At 49.0% G+C, this 17,922-nt stretch overlaps 1 protein-coding gene across 1 annotated transcript in view; it reads right to left on the bottom strand.

Annotated features, from left to right (window-relative positions):
* RHPN1 (rhophilin Rho GTPase binding protein 1) overlaps positions 1–17,922 on the bottom strand; it is a 78,874-nt gene that overhangs the window by 56,354 nt on the left and 4,598 nt on the right. Inside the window, exon 3 of the mRNA XM_040352128.1 lies at positions 1,208–1,323. Within this exon, the coding sequence (XP_040208062.1) occupies positions 1,208–1,323 (116 nt within the window). The remainder of the gene's footprint in view (positions 1–1,207; positions 1,324–17,922) is intronic.

Below are 17,922 nucleotides of genomic sequence, written 5' to 3' on the forward strand. Positions count from 1 at the left end.
GGGCAAGATGACATCTTGCTCGGCGTGGACCAGGTAAGTTCTACACACCTCGTTCCAAGGTAAGTATTTCATAATGAGCTAGTATGCGGTGCATACTAGCTCAATATGCCTTTTGCCTTTCAGGTGTAAAAAAATAAATAAACCCAGTACCAGCATTTGTTTCATGGAGAAAACGTAACTACTTCGGAAGGATTTGCCTCCTTAATGACCTGGTCATTTTCTGCGATTCTGCACTGCGTCGATTTAACTGAGAATTGCGCGGCCGTGCGACGCTGTGGCCAAACAAAACCGACATCCTTTTTTTTTTTAAATCCACAAATGGAGCTCTCTTTTGGTGCAAATGCTTATTTGCAGTTGTTGCCGCCAAGGGTGACACAACCAGTTAATAAGTTTAGGGGGCAATTACTTTTTCACATAGGGCCAGGCCGGTTCAGGCAGCTTTTTTCCCTTAAAGCGGATGTGCGCTGAAAAAAAAAAAAATATTAAAAGCCAGCAGCTACAAATACTGCAGCTGCTGACTTTTAATATCGGCACACTTACCTGTCCTGGAGTCCAGCGCTGTCCGCAGCAGAGGACGTGCGATCGCTCGTCACCCGGTGAGGGAACCAGGAAGTGAAGCGCTCCGGCTTCACTGCCCTGTTCCCTACAGCGCATGCGCGAGTCGGGATGCGCCGTGCTGACTGGCTCCCGCTGTGCTCTGGAAACCGAGTGGGGGGGGGGGGGGGGTGACATCCTGCCCGCAGTGTGTGTGGCCGGAAGTGGGTGCAAATACCTGTCTTTAGACAGGTATCTGCACCCCCCTGAAAGGTGTCAAATGTGAGGGGGGGAGGGTTCCGATCAGTGGGAGTTCCACTTTAGGGTGGAGCTCCGCTTTAAATAAGTTAAATAGGTTATCATTGTGTATTATTAATATTTGTTTGATGATCTGAATCATTTATGATAAATATACAAATAAAAAAAAAATGTAATCAGGAAGGGGGCAAATACTTTTTCACAGCACCGTAAATGGTTCTGGAGATTAAAAAGAATTAAAGCAAAAAATGTCAGCCCTCCACCTTCCCTCCGCACACAGAATACAGGCTTCCTGTTCAGGGGATAATCTCTCAGAAAGATTTCCATCATTCTAGCGGACAGCTCTGATTGGATCGCTGTAAGAAAGCGTCGCCATCTGTCAGGACGGGAAAGTATTAATCTGTCTGCCACTGACCGGAACAGGTTCTCGGCTCCGGCTCTCATCCTCATCTCCTTGTTGATCTGTTGGTTGATACGAGCGCGCCGGTGCTGCAGCTTACTGCGCTGGGTCTGGGCGAACGGGTCACAACCCTGCAACAGAGACAATCAGAGGGTCACACACTGCAATAGAGACAATCAGAGGGTCACACACTGCAACAGAGACAATCAGAGGGTCACACACTGCAACAGAGACAATCAGAGGGTCACACACTGCAACAGAGACAATCAGAGGGTCACAACCCTGCAACAGAGACAATCAGAGGGTCACACACTGCAACAGAGACAATCAGAGGGTCACACACTGCGTCCCAAACCTGCTAATATATAAACAAAGCTAAAAAATACATTCTATCACTACAATAACAGAAGAATTCCAGGTATGCATAGTTACAGTACATAGGTCCAGGCTGGAACAATGTAACTACATACAGTGTCTCACAAAAGTGAGTACACCCTTCATATTTCTGTATACATTTTATTGTATCTTTTTATGTGACAACACTGAAGAAATGACACTTTGCTACAATGTAAAGTAGTGAGTGTTGTCACATGAAAAGATACAAGAAAATGTATACAGAAATATGAAGGGTGTACTCACTTTTGTGAGACACTGTATATAGTTACATTGTTCCAGCCTGGACCTGAGTACACCCCTCATATTTCTGTATACATTTTATTGTATCTTTTCATGTGACAACACTCACTACTTTACATTGTAGCAAAGTGTCATTTCTTCAGTGTTGTCACATGAAAATATACAAGAACATTTTTACAACAATGTGAGGGCCCGCTGGCCTTGTGTATGCACCGCATACACCGCTCATTATGAAATACTTACCTTAGAACGCGGTCCCCGTATTGTGGCCCTCAGCATTTCTTCCAAGTTCGCGGCTTTGGCACTGTGAGTGGCTCGAGCCACGATGACATCACTCCCCTGCATGTGTGCGGGATTCTTCTTCCCAGCAAGGTCCGGTGATCTGCCAATATGGTTCCGGCTATCAGGATGGTTCCTGTAAGGACTGCGCAGGCGCAATCCTTGCCGACGGAAATCTCCGAACCTCGGCCGGCATCCAGGGCGACGTGGAATTTGAGGAAATTCCACGTCGCCCGAGCTTCGCTTGGACGGCTCGCTCGGCCTCCTGGCTCTTTTTTTTTTTTTAACATCCTCCAATCCACGGGAATGTTAAAGTGCAAATGCCCGGCTGAAGGTCCAGCAGATGCTGCCGGTGACTTGTCGGTATTGTTCCCCTATCCAGATGGTTCCTGTAAGGACTGCGCAGGCGCAATCCTTGCCGACGGAAATCTCCGAACCTCGGCCGGCATCCAGGCTAATTCTTTAAAGTGGAGATTCACCCTCAAAAAAATTTCTGACATCACATGGAGTCACGCCATCCTACCGACAGAATGCCAGTGTTTTTTTTTTTTCTCAGCACATACCTCGTTATGATTTTCACCTCACGGCAATCCCGTGGGAGTGGGCGTTCCCAAGCACTGCCTGTGATTGACAGGCTTCCGAACGGCGCATACTGCGCGTCACAGGTTGCCGAAAAAACCCGAACGTCGGTGCGCAGGCGCCGTATAGAGCCGCACTGACGTTCGGGTTTTTTCGGCAACCTGTGACGCGCAGTATGCGCCGTTCGGAAGCCTGTCAATCACAGGCAGTGCTTGGGAACGCCCAGTCCCGCGAGACTGCCGTGAGGTGAAAATCACACATAACGAGGTATGTGCTGAGAAAAAAAAACAAAAAACACCGGCATTCTGTCGGTAGGATGGCTCGACTCCGTGTGATGTCAGAATTTTTTTTGAGGGTGAACCTCCACTTTAAAGAATTAGCCTGGATGCCGGCCGAGGTTCGGAGATTTCCGTCGGCAAGGATTGTGCCTGCGCAGTCCTTACAGGAACCATCTGGATAGGGGAACAATACCGACAAGTCACCGGCAGCATCTGCTAGACCAGTGGTTCTCAACCTTCTAGTGCCGTGACCCCTTGATGAAATTTCCCAAGTTGTGGGGACCCCTAACAGTAAAATTATTTTCATAGCGTGGGTTGTTAGGCAAGGCAAGATAAGTAATTTGCACCCCTAACCCACAGATATTTAGCACTCCCCGAGTCCTTTTAATGGCAACTATAATCACAGGTAGTGTCACTCACTGTGCCTCCGGCTTCACTGTGTTTCCGACTTGGTGGTGTCTCGTAGCAGTGACACCTATGCCGAAATCAGGAGATAGGGTCTCCTCCAGCCCCTCCCACTTTACATTCCTCACCAGTCAGCTGACTAGTCTTTGCCCCCAGCCATGCCGTGAACTGAATGGGTGCCTGCAAAGAGGCTGGGTGGGCAGCTGCGGGTTCCAGGAACAGCCCAGCTGGGTGGCCACAGGCTCCAGGCATAGCAAAAAGGCTGGGAGAGTGATGCAGGCTTCAGGAACAGACCAGGATTTGGTGACCCCTGGCAAATCCTCATTCGACCCCCGAGGGGGTCCCGACCCCCAGGTTGAGAACCACTGTGCTAGACCTTCAGCTGGCCATTCACAGCGCATGCGCCACTGACGTCAGCGGCTGTCGGCAAAGTGAATATCTCCTAAACCGTACAGGTAAGCCTTATTATAGGCTTACCTGTAGGTAAAAATAAAATAAATAGGTATGCAACTGATTCAAGACTGTTCATACTAGCGCGACTCCTGACTCCAAAGTCGTGTCATTTTGAGTGCGACTTTGATAGGACTTTCTGGCACTCAAGTTGCATAGATTTTAAATAGTAAAATTAACCTTACTGCAAGCTAAAAATTTAAAGGAAGAAAAAACACTTTTTTTTAAAATAAAAATATGATATATAAATAAATCCAAAGTTTGCGCTGATTAGATCTCTGAATTCTAAAGGATAAAAGGGAAAAGTGTGGTAAACAAAACAACAATGTATATTAAACACAAACTAAAAAAAAAAAAAAAAAGTTGCATTAATGACATTTGGATGTCGGCATTCATCGCCTGCAGCTGGAAGCGGATTGGTTGCTGCAGGCGACGCGCCTTCTTGCGATCTCCTTTATACATATTTATTAGGGTGAATAAAAGCGATACATCGGAGGAATTCCTGACATCATGTGCCTGGCATGTTGGCTGGTGACACGGCGGTAATCTCGGCACAAAGACCCTCCGGAGCGGAGAGAAGACTCCACTATGGTGTGAGGAGGGGGGGGGGGGGATTGTGTGCGGGAAGAAGGGGGGGGGGGACACATACACTGGGGTCACTGTGTGTGCAAAATAAATTGTCACATCAAAAGTAGGACGGGGACACCAGACACACCCCTCCCCCTTCCACAGAATACCGGCTACATTGGGGCCTCATAGCAAAAGTTGGACATTATGAGAGATGGAGGTCAGAGGCTATCCTATGCCAGAATCAACAGATCCATATATGGGAAAGGTGGGGAGATATTGCATCCAAATAAATAAAGCGTGTGCCCTTCCAAGTAAAAAAAATAAATAAGATAAAAAACACCCCCCACACACACACACCATCCTTTATTATTCCACAGACACAGCTTTATAAGTACAGAATATACTCGAGTATAAGCCTAGGGTGTCCATCTACATGCCTCACGGTGCCCATGACTAGACTGATGCCCCGTATACACGATCATTTTTCGGCATGAAAAAAACGTGTAGATTCAGGTAGCTGTGCGCACTGATACGGCGGCGCAGCGTATCGTTTTTACGCTACGCCTCCGTAAATTACTGGAGCTACGCTGCATTCACGAAGCATTTGCTCCGTAATTTGCGGCGGCGTATCGTAAAAGGGGCCGGCGTAAGCGCGTAATTTAAATGATCCCGTAGGGGGCGTGGATCATTTAAATTAGGCGCGTTCCCGCGCCGAACGTACTGCGCATGCTCCGTCGGGAAAATTTCTCGACGTGCATTGCGGTAAATGACGTCGCAAGGACGTCATTTGCTTCGACGTGAACGTAAATGGCATCCAGCGCCATTCACGATCCACTTACGCAAACAACGTAAATTTCGAAAATCGCGACGCGGGAACGACGTCCATACTTACCATTGGCTGCGCCTCCTAATAGCAGGAGCAGCCTTACAACGAAAGCGACGAACACAAACGACGTAAAACACGACCGCCGGGCGCGCGTACGTTTGTGAATCGGCGCAAGTATGCAATTTGCATACTCTACGTTGACAACTACGGGAACGCCACCTAGCGGCCAGCGTCAGAATGCACCCCAAGATACGACGGCATAAGAGACTTATGCCAGTCGTATCTTAGGCTACAGTCGGCGTATCGAGCTTTCTGAATACAGAAAATAGATACGCCGGCGCTACTTAGCAATTACGCTGCGTATCTATGGATACGCCGGCATAATTCTTTACTGAATCTACACCGTTGTTTTTAAAAAATGTCATTTAAAATTATGGTGTGTGGGCTTCACGTCATTTTTCAGCTTCTGAAAAACTTTTTTTTTTTTTCCGAAAATGCTGCATTTTTTAACGTCGTTTTAGATGTCGTTTTTTGGGTTGTAAAAAATGGTCGTGGGTGGGCTAAGAACGATGTTAAAAACCCGCGCATGCTCAGAAGCAAGTTATGAGATGGGAGCGCTCGTTCTGGTAAAACTAGCGTTCGTAATGGAGTAAGCACATTCATCACGCTGTAACAGACAGAAAAGCGCAAATCGTCTTTTACTAACATGGAATCAGCTAAAGCAGCCCCAAGGGCGCCGCCATCCGCATGCAACTTCCCCTTTATAGTGCCGTCGTACGTGTTGTACGTCACCGCGCTTTGCTAGAGCTTTTTTTTTTAAACGATGGTGTGTGGGCAACGTCATTTTAATGATGAAGTTGGAAAAACGTTGTTTTTTTTCATGCCGAAAAATGATCGTGTGTACGCGGCATTACGTTTAACATGGGAGTCTATGGAAGGGGTGCCCAGGTTTGAAAAAAATAAGATAATAAAAAAAAAAAAAAAAAAAAAATCGGTGCTCCCCGGCCGTAGGTCCCCCAGACAACAAACTTTGCACACTTGTAGAGGAGAAATGGGGATACATGTGTGCCAAGTTCCGGGTCCAGAGGACCTACGACCGGCCGGTACCGGATCCCCAAAGTCACCGGAGAAATGACCGATTAACTTGGGTGTCTATGGAAGGGGTGCCCGGCTTTGAAAAAAATAAAAAAAATTAAAAATAAAAAGTATATACGGTAATCTGTAGGACCCGTCATCCTATCTCCAGGCAAACTCACAATAACCCCGATCCCTACCACTACTTACCCGAGTCTGCAGTCCCCAACTCCACACGTAGCACGCGCTCGAACTTTGCACGCGGCACGCCTCAACCATGCATAGGCCCAGATTCACGTAGGAGATACGCCGTCGTATCTCTGAGTCTGAGCCGTCGTATCTTGGCGCCTGATTCAAAGAATCAGATACGCCAGAATTTGTATAAGATACGACCAGCGTAAGTCTCTTACGCCGTCGTATCTTAACTGCATATTTACGCTGGCCGCTAGGGGCGTGTACGCTGATTTACGCCTAGAAATATGTAAATCAGCTAAATACGCCAATTCACGAACGTACGCCCGGGCCCCTCCCACAGCTCTGCACAGGCCATTTACAGCACAGTGATGTACTAGGTAATATCTGGGTTTGTTAGAGCATTTAGTGAATTTATATTAGAGATGCACCAAAATTTTGGCGGACGACAATGGTGCTATTAGCGTTTTTCCAATCAAAGAGAACAGGTTGCCGATAATGGCGCCGAAAATGTACGCGATTTTGCTGCAATTTACCGCAACTTTACAGCGATTTTACTATGCTTATGGTGTGCTTTTCTTTTCCTTTTTTTGGCGAGCCAGCCAGGAGATGAACATAGTGTGTTTTTCATAGGTCATGTGACAAAAAAAAAAAAAAACACAACATAAAAAAAAAAAGTAACATGGTGCGGTATTAATGCGTTTTCAATGCATTTCAACAGGGGAGGCGCATTGTTAACCACTTGCCGACCTCCTCATGTACATATACGTCAGCAGAATGGCACATGCACGTACCTGTACGTGCTCTGCTTGACGTGGGTCGTGGGGTCCGATCGGGACCCCCCCCCTGGTACACGCGTCGGTCGGATTCCCTCAGGGAGCGATCCGGGACGACGGCGCGTTTATAGCCGCCCCATCGCGATCGCTCCCCGGAGCTGAAGAACGGGGAGAGCCGTAAGTAAACACACCTTCCCCGTGCTTCACTGTGGCGCTGCATCGATCGAGTGATCCCTTTTATAGGGAGACTCGATCGATGATGTCAGTCCTACAGCCACACCCCCCCTACAGTTGTAAACACACACTAGGTGAACTCTAAATGTTACAGCGCCCCCCTGTGTTTAACTCCCAAACTGCAACTGTCATTTTCACAATAAACAATGCAATTTAAATGCATTTTTTGCTGTGAAAATGCCAATGGTCCCAAAAATGTGTCAAAATTGTCCGAAGTGTCCGCCATAATGTTGCAGTCACGCCGCCATTAGTAGTAAAAAAAATAAAAATGCAATAAAACTATCCCCTATTTTGTAAACGCTATAAATTTTGCGCAAACCAATCGATAAACGCTTATTGCGATTTTTTTTACCAAAAATAGGTAGAAGAATACGTATCGGCCTAAACTGAGGAAAAAAAAAAATATATATATCTTTTTGGGGGATATTTATTATAGCAAAAAGTAAAAAATATTGCATTTTTTTCAAAATCGTCGCTCTATTTTTGTTTATAGCGCAAAAAATAAAAACCGCAGAGGTGATCAAATATCACCAAAAGAAAGCTCTATTTGTGGGGAAAAAAGGATGCCAATTTTGCTTGGGAGCCACGTCGCACGACCGCGCAATTGTCTGTTAAAGCGACGCAGTCCCGAACTGTAAAAACACCTTGGGTCTTTAGGCAGCATATTGGTCCGGGGCTTAAGTGGTTAATGTCAATTGTTAACCAAAAAAAAAAACCGCAGCAAGCAAGATTTTTAACACCACAACGGAAGCGCAACGGACCAGTGCAGACATACATTTTAAAGGGATGCATTTTTACTGAACTTTTGACTAAAAGGTGCCAATAATGGGCGACAACAAATTCAAATTCACTTAAAATTCATGATATTAATTAAAACGGTTTTTGTTGTATTTACAGCGCTTCACTTTTTTCACATTTTGTTATGTTACAGCCTTATTCCAAAATGGATTAAATTCATTATTTTCCTCAAAATTCTACAAACAATTCCCCATAATGACAACGTGAGAGAAGTTTGTTTGAAAGCTTTGCAAATTAAAAATGAACCCCTTGCCGCCGAACGTACGCACACGTTCCAGTCTCCTAACTGTAAACACGGAAGCGACGTCACAACGTCTCTTCCGGTTCACTCGGCTGCCAATGGCGCCGGATTTAAATATTTATTTACCCAAAAAATAGAAAAAAAAAAGTTGCGCAAATAAAAACAAATTAAAAAAACGCAGAGGTGATCAAATACCACCAAAAGAAAGCTCTATTTGTGGGAACAAAATGATAAAAAAAATTGTTTGGGTACAGTGTAGCATGACCGCGCAATTGTCATTCAAAGTGCGACAGCGCAGAAAGCTGAAAATTGGCTTGGGCAGGAAGGTGCGTAAGTGCCCCCCAGTATGGAAGGGGTAAACATCCGCCTGCTTAGCGGGGATCGCTCCATTGATCCCCGCTGAGCAGGGACCGCCCTGTCAGATCTCCGCTCTCCTCTATGGGGGGGGGGGAATCGGATGGGCACGGACAGATCTGATCCGCAGACAGATGGAAAAAAAAATAGGATTTTCCTCAGTCTGCGGAATCGGAGCATAGCGGACACCGACGAGATCGGATGTCAGCGGATGTTCATCCGCAATCCCATAAGGATACATGTATGTCCGTATTTCTTCTGAAAACGGATGAATGGAAAATGGACATACGGTCCGCAGGTGTGAAAGGGGCCTAAAGGTCCCACAGGTAACAGTGCATGTCAGAACACAAACCAAGCCATGAAGTCCAAGGAATCGTCTGTAGACCTCGGAGACAGGACTGTATGGAGACACAGATCGGGGGAAGGGTATAGAAACATTTCTGCAGTGTTGAAGGTCTCAATGAGCACAGTGGCCTCCATCATCTGTAAATGGAAGAAGTTTGGAACCACCAGGATTCTTCCTAGAGCGGGCCGCCTTGGCCAAACTGAGCGATCGGGAGAGAAGGGTCTTAGTCAGGGAGGTGGCCAAGAACCCGATGGTCACTCTGACAGATCTCCAGTGTTTCTCTGTGGAGAGAGGAGAACCTTCCAGAAGAACAACCATCTCTGCAGCACTCCACCAATCAGGCCTGTATGGGGGAGTGGCCAGAAGGAAGCAGTAAAAGGCACATGACAGCCCACCCGGAGTTTGCCAAAAGGCACCTGAAGGACTCTCAGGCCATGAGAAACAAAATTCTCTGGTCTGATGAAACAAAGATTGAACTTTTTGGCATGAATAGCAAGCATCATGTCTGTAGGAAACCAGGCACCGCTCATCACCTGGCCAATACATCCCTACTGTGAAGCATGGTGGTGGCAGCATCATGCTGTGGGAATGTTTTTTAGCGGCAGGAACTGGGAGACTAGTCAGGATCGAGGGAAAGATGAATGCAGCAATGTACAGAGACATCCTTGATGAAAACCTTCTCCAGAACACTCTGGACCTCAGACTGGGGCGAAGGTTCATCTTCCAACAGGACAATGACCCTAATGACACAGCCAAGATAACAAAGGAGTGGCTACGGGACAACTCTGTGAATGTCCTTGAGGGGCCCAGCCAGAGCCCAGACTTGAACCCGATTGAACATCTCTGGAGAGATCTGATGATGGCTGTGCACCGACACTCCCCATCCAACCTGATGGAGCTTGAGAGGTCCTGCAAAGAGGAATGGGAGAAACTGTCCAAAAATAGGAGTGCCGAGCTTGTAGCATCATACTCAGAAAGACTGGAGGGTGTAATTGGTGCCAAAGGAGCTTCACCAAAGTATTGAGCAAAGGCTGTGATACTTATGTACATGGGAGGAGTCTGTGATACTTGTGTACATGGGGAGGAGCCTGTGATACCTGTGCACATGGGGAGGAGCCTGTGATACCTATGCACATGGGGAGGAGCCTGTGATACCTATGCACATGGGGAGGAGCCTGTGATACCTATGCACATGGGGAGGAGCCTGGGATACCTATGCACATGGGGAGGAGCCTGGGATACCTATGCACATGGGGAGGAGCCTGGGATACCTATGCACATGGGGAGGAGCCTGGGATACCTATGCACATGGGGAGGAGCCTGTGATACCTATGCACATGGGATTTTTTTTGTTGTTTTTTTTTAAATACATTTTCAAAGATTTCAAACAAACTTCTCTCACGTTGTCATTATGGGGGATTGTTTGTAGAATTTTGAGGAAAATAATTAACTTATTCCATTTTGGAATAAGGCACATAACAAAATGTGGGAAAAGTGAAGCGCTGTGAATACTTTCTGGATGCACTCTATTATATCAAAACTGTCATTTTTGGTTTTGGCCATGTGCATCCTGAATTTTTGGTTTCATTAATTTCTATGTAATAATGTTTTGGGTCCGGAGTTGAGATGGAACATTGATGAATACGGATCCGGTGACTGTCTCTCATGAGTCTGGAGCTCTGAGCCGCCTCTTCTGCTCCATTATTGTGCTTAGTGTTGGAGGGATCGGTCTTAGCAGGTGATTGGCTCCGAGAGGAACGATTACGGGAAAGATGTTCAGAACAAACAGAACATTGAGGAAACAGATGATGATTTCCTGAGAGAAGACAAGAGAGGAAACAGAACACAATACAGAGGAGAACTCTGACCACCGGTCCAAATCTACACCGACCACCAACAAAACACGACCCGACCTCATCCGTCATCACCGAGACCTTCACTACCATCCACCAATCACATTCCAGGATTGTAGAGCTGGGAATACTGCCTGCTTTCATCCGCCTGTGTCCGACCTCCTTCACAGGGGTTATACGTTTTTGGCATCTCCACTGATTTGTATGGAAACAAAATATCCATTTATCCAAACTAATACTTCATTGTTTGGTGGATTCAACCCTTTACAGTTTGTTATATTTTCCCAGGGACTTCTGGTGAGTTCCTTAATGGTCGTGCCCATTATGAGGGGTTCCCACCATCCCTGTGCTGAGTTCCCAGGTCTGTACACCTGCTGTGCCCATTATGAGGGGTTCCCACCATCCCTGTGCTGAGTTCCCGGGTCTGTACACCCGCTGTGCCCATTATGAGGGGTTCCCACCATCCCTGTGCTGATTTCCCGGGTCTGTACACCCGCTGTGCCCATTATGAGGGGTTCCCACCATCCCTGTGCTGATTTCCCGGGTCTGTACACCCGCTGTGCCCATTATGAGGGGTTCCCACCATCCCTGTGCTGAGTTCCTGGGTCTGTACACCCGCTGTGCCCATTATGAGGGGTTCCCACCATCCCTGTGCTGAGTTCCTGGGTCTGTACACCCGCTGTGCCCATTATGAGGAGTTCCCACCATCCCTGTGCTGAGTTCCCGGGTCTGTACACCCGCTGTGCCCATTATGAGGAGTTCCCACCATCCCTGTGCTGAGTTCCCGGGTCTGTACACCCGCTGTGCCCATTATGAGGGGTTCCCACCATCCCTGTGCTGAGTTCCTGGGTCTGTACACCCGCTGTGCCCATTATGAGGAGTTCCCACCATCCCTGTGCTGAGTTCCCGGGTCTGTACACCCGCTGTGCCCATTATGAGGGGTTCCCACCATCCCTGTGCCGAGTTCCCGGGTCTGTACACCCGCTGTGCCCATTATGAGGGGTTCCCACCATCCCTGTGCCGAGTTGCCGGGTCTGTACACCCGCTGTGCCCATTATGAGGAGTTCCCACCATCCCTGTGCCGAGTTCCCGGGTCTGTACACCCGCTGTGCCCATTATGAGGGGTTCCCACCATCCCTGTGCCGAGTTGCCGGGTCTGTACACCCGCTGTGCCCATTATGAGGGGTTCCCACCATCCCTGTGCTGAATTTTTTTCAAAATTGTCGCTCTATTTCTGTTTATAGCGCAAAAAATAAAAACCACAGAGGTGATCAAATACCACCAAAAGAAAGCTCTATTTGTGGAAAAAAAAGGACGCCAATTTTGTTTGGGAGCCACGTCGCACAATTGTCAGTTAAAGCGACGCACTGCCGAATCGCAAAAACTGGACAGGTCCTTTAGCTGCCTAAAGGTCCTGGTCTTAAGTGGTTAATACCGCTTTACATACTCAGGGGTGGGAAACCTAGGGCCCTCCAGCTGTTGCAGAACTACAAGTCCCATCATGCCTCTGGGAGTAATTGTAACTGCCAGTCTTTCAATGCTTCATGGGAAATGTAGTTTCAACAGCTGGAGGGCTACTGGTTGCCTACCGCTGCTCTACATTCACCATGGACAGTTCTCCAAACCCCCCCCCCCCCGCTCTTCTCAATTTTGATAAATATTCAGTTTCCGGGGTGGAAACATGTTCCTAATGTAGACCCCCCCCCCCCCCCCCCCGGGTGATTCTGCCGGCCATACACGTTTGTGATGGAAAAACTTCAAAGCAAAAATCCTTCTATGACACGGCCTACCGATGGAGGGCCGGAGAGGAATCAGAGGGAGGTCCCCGTCCTCCCAACGCTTTGCTGGTTTAGGTGTCGGGAAACAGATCAGCGAGCCGTCACTCCGGCATCCCAGCCTGGAAATCAACATTTCAGCATAAAAACAACGGGCGCCGCGCCAGGAAAAACAACGCGACAAACACAATGCTGGAAAGTGCGCCGACAGGAGTTCTGCGGGCTAAACCATTGAGGGAGAACGTCAACTTAGCTAAAGGACCCCGACACTGACCCCACCTTCACACATATGCCATTTTTGTTTTGTCCATTTAACATGGTTTCCTATGGTACTAGTTCACATCTATGCGTTTTGCGGCTGGTGCGTTTTTGGAAAGGGTCGGTGACTTTTGTTCCCCTGTGATTTGCGGCTAATAGACTTCAACGGAGCTGCATTAGAAAACGCAAGTGGTGCATTTTTTATGTGTTTTGCGGTTCATATTTTTATCACTGTATAGAGCTGGTTGCTAAGCAGGGGGCCCAGGAAGCCGGCCGCCGCGTCCTTAGCAACCGATGAGTCATCAGCTGGCAGCAGGGTAGAAAGCAAAAAAAAAAAAAAAAAAAAAGTGGGGAGTCCCAGTCCATACCAGGCCCTTTGGGTCTAGTATGAATTCAGAGAGGACCCTCACGCAAAATGAAAAACGGCGCAAAAATCCATACCACACCCTTATCCGGGGGCGGTAAAAATGCAGCTCTATCACCTCTTTTTATACCCTCCAACGGCAAACGTAAACTTAGAAAAGATCTCCGCACGTGCGCTGGCCGCTTCTAATTAGATTGCCACCGGCACCTCCACCTGGACTGGATTTCAGCAGCACGTACATATAGCAAATCCCACCCGGCCAATCCCTTTACCCAACAGAAGAACTGCCTAATCCTTTAATAGCATCGGATCCAATTAGAGCGAAGACGTCTGAGGACCATTGCGGAGCACGCGCTGCTGGATACCATGTATCGAAAAAAAGATCGCTTTTCATTCCAGTTTACTGTCCTTCAGACTTTAGGGGGGCCGGATTCTGGCCCCATCATTGGTGTCAACAGGAGGGATGGTGCCCCATAATTGGAGGAATAGTTCCTCTAAGGGCCAGATAAAACCAAGAAAAGGGCCACGGTTTGGGAGCCACTGCAATAGAGTCTCACTTGAGGAACAGCTCTGAGTCTGCTGACCTCACATCCGAGAGGGCGGCACCCAGCAGCAGTCACAGGTAAATAAATAAAGTGTATAAAATATAATAAACGCTCATATAATATTATGGGAACATTTTTGTTTAATTAAATTTGTCTGGCAACATGATGTTTGCAAAATAAACCTCCAGCTTCCCCCTAGGCTCCACCCATCATCCATCTCCTCCCAGGAGCCCATCAGCCATCCCTCTCCCCCCAGGAGCCCCATCATCTATCCCTCTCCCCCAGGAGCCCCATCATCTATCCCTCTCCCCCCAGGAGCCCCATCATCTATCCCTCTCCCCCCAGGAGCCCCATCATCTATCCCTCTCCCCCCAGGAGCCCCATCATCTATCCCTCTCCCCCCAGGAGCCCCATCCAACTCCTTCCAGGAGCCCCATCATCCATTAACCACTTGCCGACCGCGCACCGCCGTTATACGTCCACAAGGTGGCTCGGCTGGGCGAGAGCACGTAATATGACGTCCTCTCTCCCAGCCGCCACTAGGGGCGCGCGCGCCCCCCGCTCACCCCCGACTCCCGTGCGTGTGCCCGGCGGGCGCGATCGCCGTCGGGCACACGCGATCGCTCGGTACAGAGCGGGGACCGGGAGCTGTGTGTGTAAACACACAGCTCCCGGTCCTGTCAGCAGGGGAAACGCTGATCTTCGGTTCATACAATGTATGAACAGAGGATCAGTGTTTCCCCTAGTGAGGCCCCCCCCCCCACAGTAAGAACACACCCAGGCATACTTAACCCCTTCCCCGCCCCCTAGTGTTAACCCCTTCACTGCCAGTGGCATTTTTATAGTAATCCAATGCATTTTTATAGCACTGATCGCTATAAAAATGCCAATGGTCCCAAAAATGTGTCAAAAGTGTCCGAAGTGTCCGCCATAATGTCGCAATACCGAAAAAAAAAAAAAAAATCGCTGATCCCCGCCATTACTAGTAAAAATGACATAAAAATACCCCCTATTTTGTAAACGCTATAACTTTTGCGCAAACCAATCAATAAACGCTTATTGCGATTTTTTTTTCCGAAAAATATGTAGAAGAAAACGTATCGGCCTAAACTGAGGAAAAAAAATGTTTTTTTATATATTTTTGGGGGATATTTATTATAGCAAAATGTAAAAAATATTATTTTTTTTCAAAATTGTCGCTCTATTTTTGTTTATAGCGCAAAAACTAAAAACCGCAGAGGTGATCAAATACCACCAAAAGAAAGCTCTATTTGTGGGAAAAAAAGGACGCCAATTTTGTTTGGGAGCCACATCGCACAACCGCGCAATTGTCTGTTAAAGCGACGCAGTCCCGAATTGCAAAAAGTACTCTGGTCTTTGGGCAGCAATATGGTCCGGGGGGTAAGTGGTTAATTTCCTCCCAGGAGCCCCATCTATCTCCTCCCAGGAGCCCCATCCATCTCCTCCCAGGAGCCCCATCATCTACCCATCTCCTCCCAGGAGCCCCATCATCTACCCATCTCCTCCCAGGAGCCCCATCACCCATCCATCTCCTCCCAGGAGCCCCATCACCCATCCATCGCCTCCCAGGAGCCCCATCACCCATCCATCGCCTCCCAGGAGCCCCATCATCCGACCATCTCCTAACAGGAGCCCCATCATCTACCCATCGCCTCCCAAGAGCCCCATCACCCATCCATCTCCCATCCCATGTCCTCCCAGGAGCACCATCAGCCATCCATCTCCTCCCAGGAGCCCCATCATCCAACCATCTCCTCCCAGAAGCCCCATCACCCATCCATCTCCTCCCAGGAGCCCCATCAGCCATCCATCTCCTCCCAGGAGCCCCATCAGCCATCCCTCTCCTCCCAGGAGCCCCATCATCCGACCATCTCCTAACAGGAGCCCCATCATCTACCCATCGCCTCCCAAGAGCCCCATCACCCATCCATCTCCCATCCCATGTCCTCCCAGGAGCACCATCATCCAACCATCTCCTCCCAGAAGCCCCATCACCCATCCATCTCCTCCCAGGAGCCCCATCAGCCATCCATCTCCTCCCAGGAGCCCCATCAGCCATCCCTCTCCTCCCAGGAGCCCCATCAGCCACCCATCTCCTCCCAGGAGCCCCATCATCTACCCATCTCCTCCCAGGAGCCCCATCATCTACCCATCTCCTCCCAGGAGCCCCATCATCTACCCATCTCCTCCCAGGAGCCCCATCATCTACCCATCTCCTCCCAGGAGCCCCATCATCTACCCATCTCCTCCCAGGAGCCCCATCATCTACCCATCTCCTCCCAGGAGCCCCATCACCCATCCAACTCCTTCCAGGAGCCCCATCACCCATCCATCTCCTCTCAGGAGCCCCATAATCTACCCATCTCCTCCCAGGAGCCCCATCACCCATCCAACTCCTCCCAGGAGCCCCATCACCCATCCAACTCCTCCCAGGAGCCCCATCACCCATCCAACTCCTCCCAGGAGCCCCATCACCCATCCAACTCCTCCCAGGAGCCCCATCACCCATCCAACTCCTCTCAGGAGCCCCATCACCCATCCAACTCCTCTCAGGAGCCCCATCACCCATCCAACTCCTCTCAGGAGCCCCATCACCCAACCATCCATCTCCTCTCAGGAGTTCCATCATCCAACCATCTCCTTTCCAGGAGCCCCATCCCCCATCCATCTCCTCCCAGGAGCCCCATCACCCATCCAACTCCTCCCAGGAGCCCCATCACCCATCCAACTCCTCCCAGGAGCCCCATCACCCAACCAACTCCTCCCAGGAGCCCCATCACCCAACCATCTCCTCCCAGGAGCCCCATCACCCAACCATCTCCTCCCAGGAGCCCCATCATCTACCCATCTCCTCCCAGGAGCCCCATCATCCAACCATCTCCTTTCCAGGAGCCCCATCATCCACCCATCTCCTTTCCAGGAGCCCCATCATCCACCCATCTCCTCCCAGGAGCCCCATCATCCACCCATCTCCTCCCAGGAGCCCCATCATCCACCCATCTCCTCCCAGGAGCCCCATCATCCACCCATCTCCTCCCAGGAGCCCCATCATCCACCCATCTCCTCCCAGGAGCCCCATCATCCAACCATCTCCTAACAGGAGCCCCATCATCCAACCATCTCCTAACAGGAGCCCCATCATCCAGCCATCTCCTCCCAGGAGCCCCATCATCTACCCATCTCCTCCCAGGAGCCCCATCATCTACCCATCTCCTCCCAGGAGCCCCATCATCTACCCATCTCCTCCCAGGAGCCCCATCATCCACCCATCTCCTCCCAGGAGCCCCATCAGCCATCCATCTCCTCCCAGGAGCCCCATCATCCATCCCTCTCCTCCTAGGAGCCCCATGGTTATGAAGTCATTTCTCTCAGTATATGGTCAGAGGGGGAAATACGGGGGCTGCCATTTATGGAGGTCTACTGCAAAAGCTGCCCGACTTCAATACTTGTGAATCACAGACCAGGAACAGCGAGCATCGGAACTCCTATCTACTTCTTCCAGGACAAATCATCCCAGATCATACAGTGGGTGATGGCATGAAAACCATCTAAAATTTAAGAATAAAAGGTAAACTTTTATTTCGTTTTGTGAGTGGAGAGGGGTTAGAACCTCTGTCAGGTTTATCATTATACCCAAAAGAACCCCCAAATTGTGGGTTGTCACCAGAACAGGAATAGAGAGGAAATCTTCCAATAGGGACACTAGTTCTGGTAAAAAAAAAACATGGATTCCCCCTCACTTCCTGTTTTGGCTATGGGACAGGAATCAAAGGGAAAAGCTCCCCCAACTGGACAGAGATGGTAAAAACATGGACAGGGGTTTTAACCCCCCCCCCCCCCCTACTCTATCCAAAAAGAAAAATATATACATATCCT

The sequence above is a fragment of the Rana temporaria genome, chromosome 5 (assembly GCF_905171775.1).
Source record: "Rana temporaria chromosome 5, aRanTem1.1, whole genome shotgun sequence".
Classification (NCBI taxonomy): domain Eukaryota; kingdom Metazoa; phylum Chordata; class Amphibia; order Anura; family Ranidae; genus Rana; species Rana temporaria.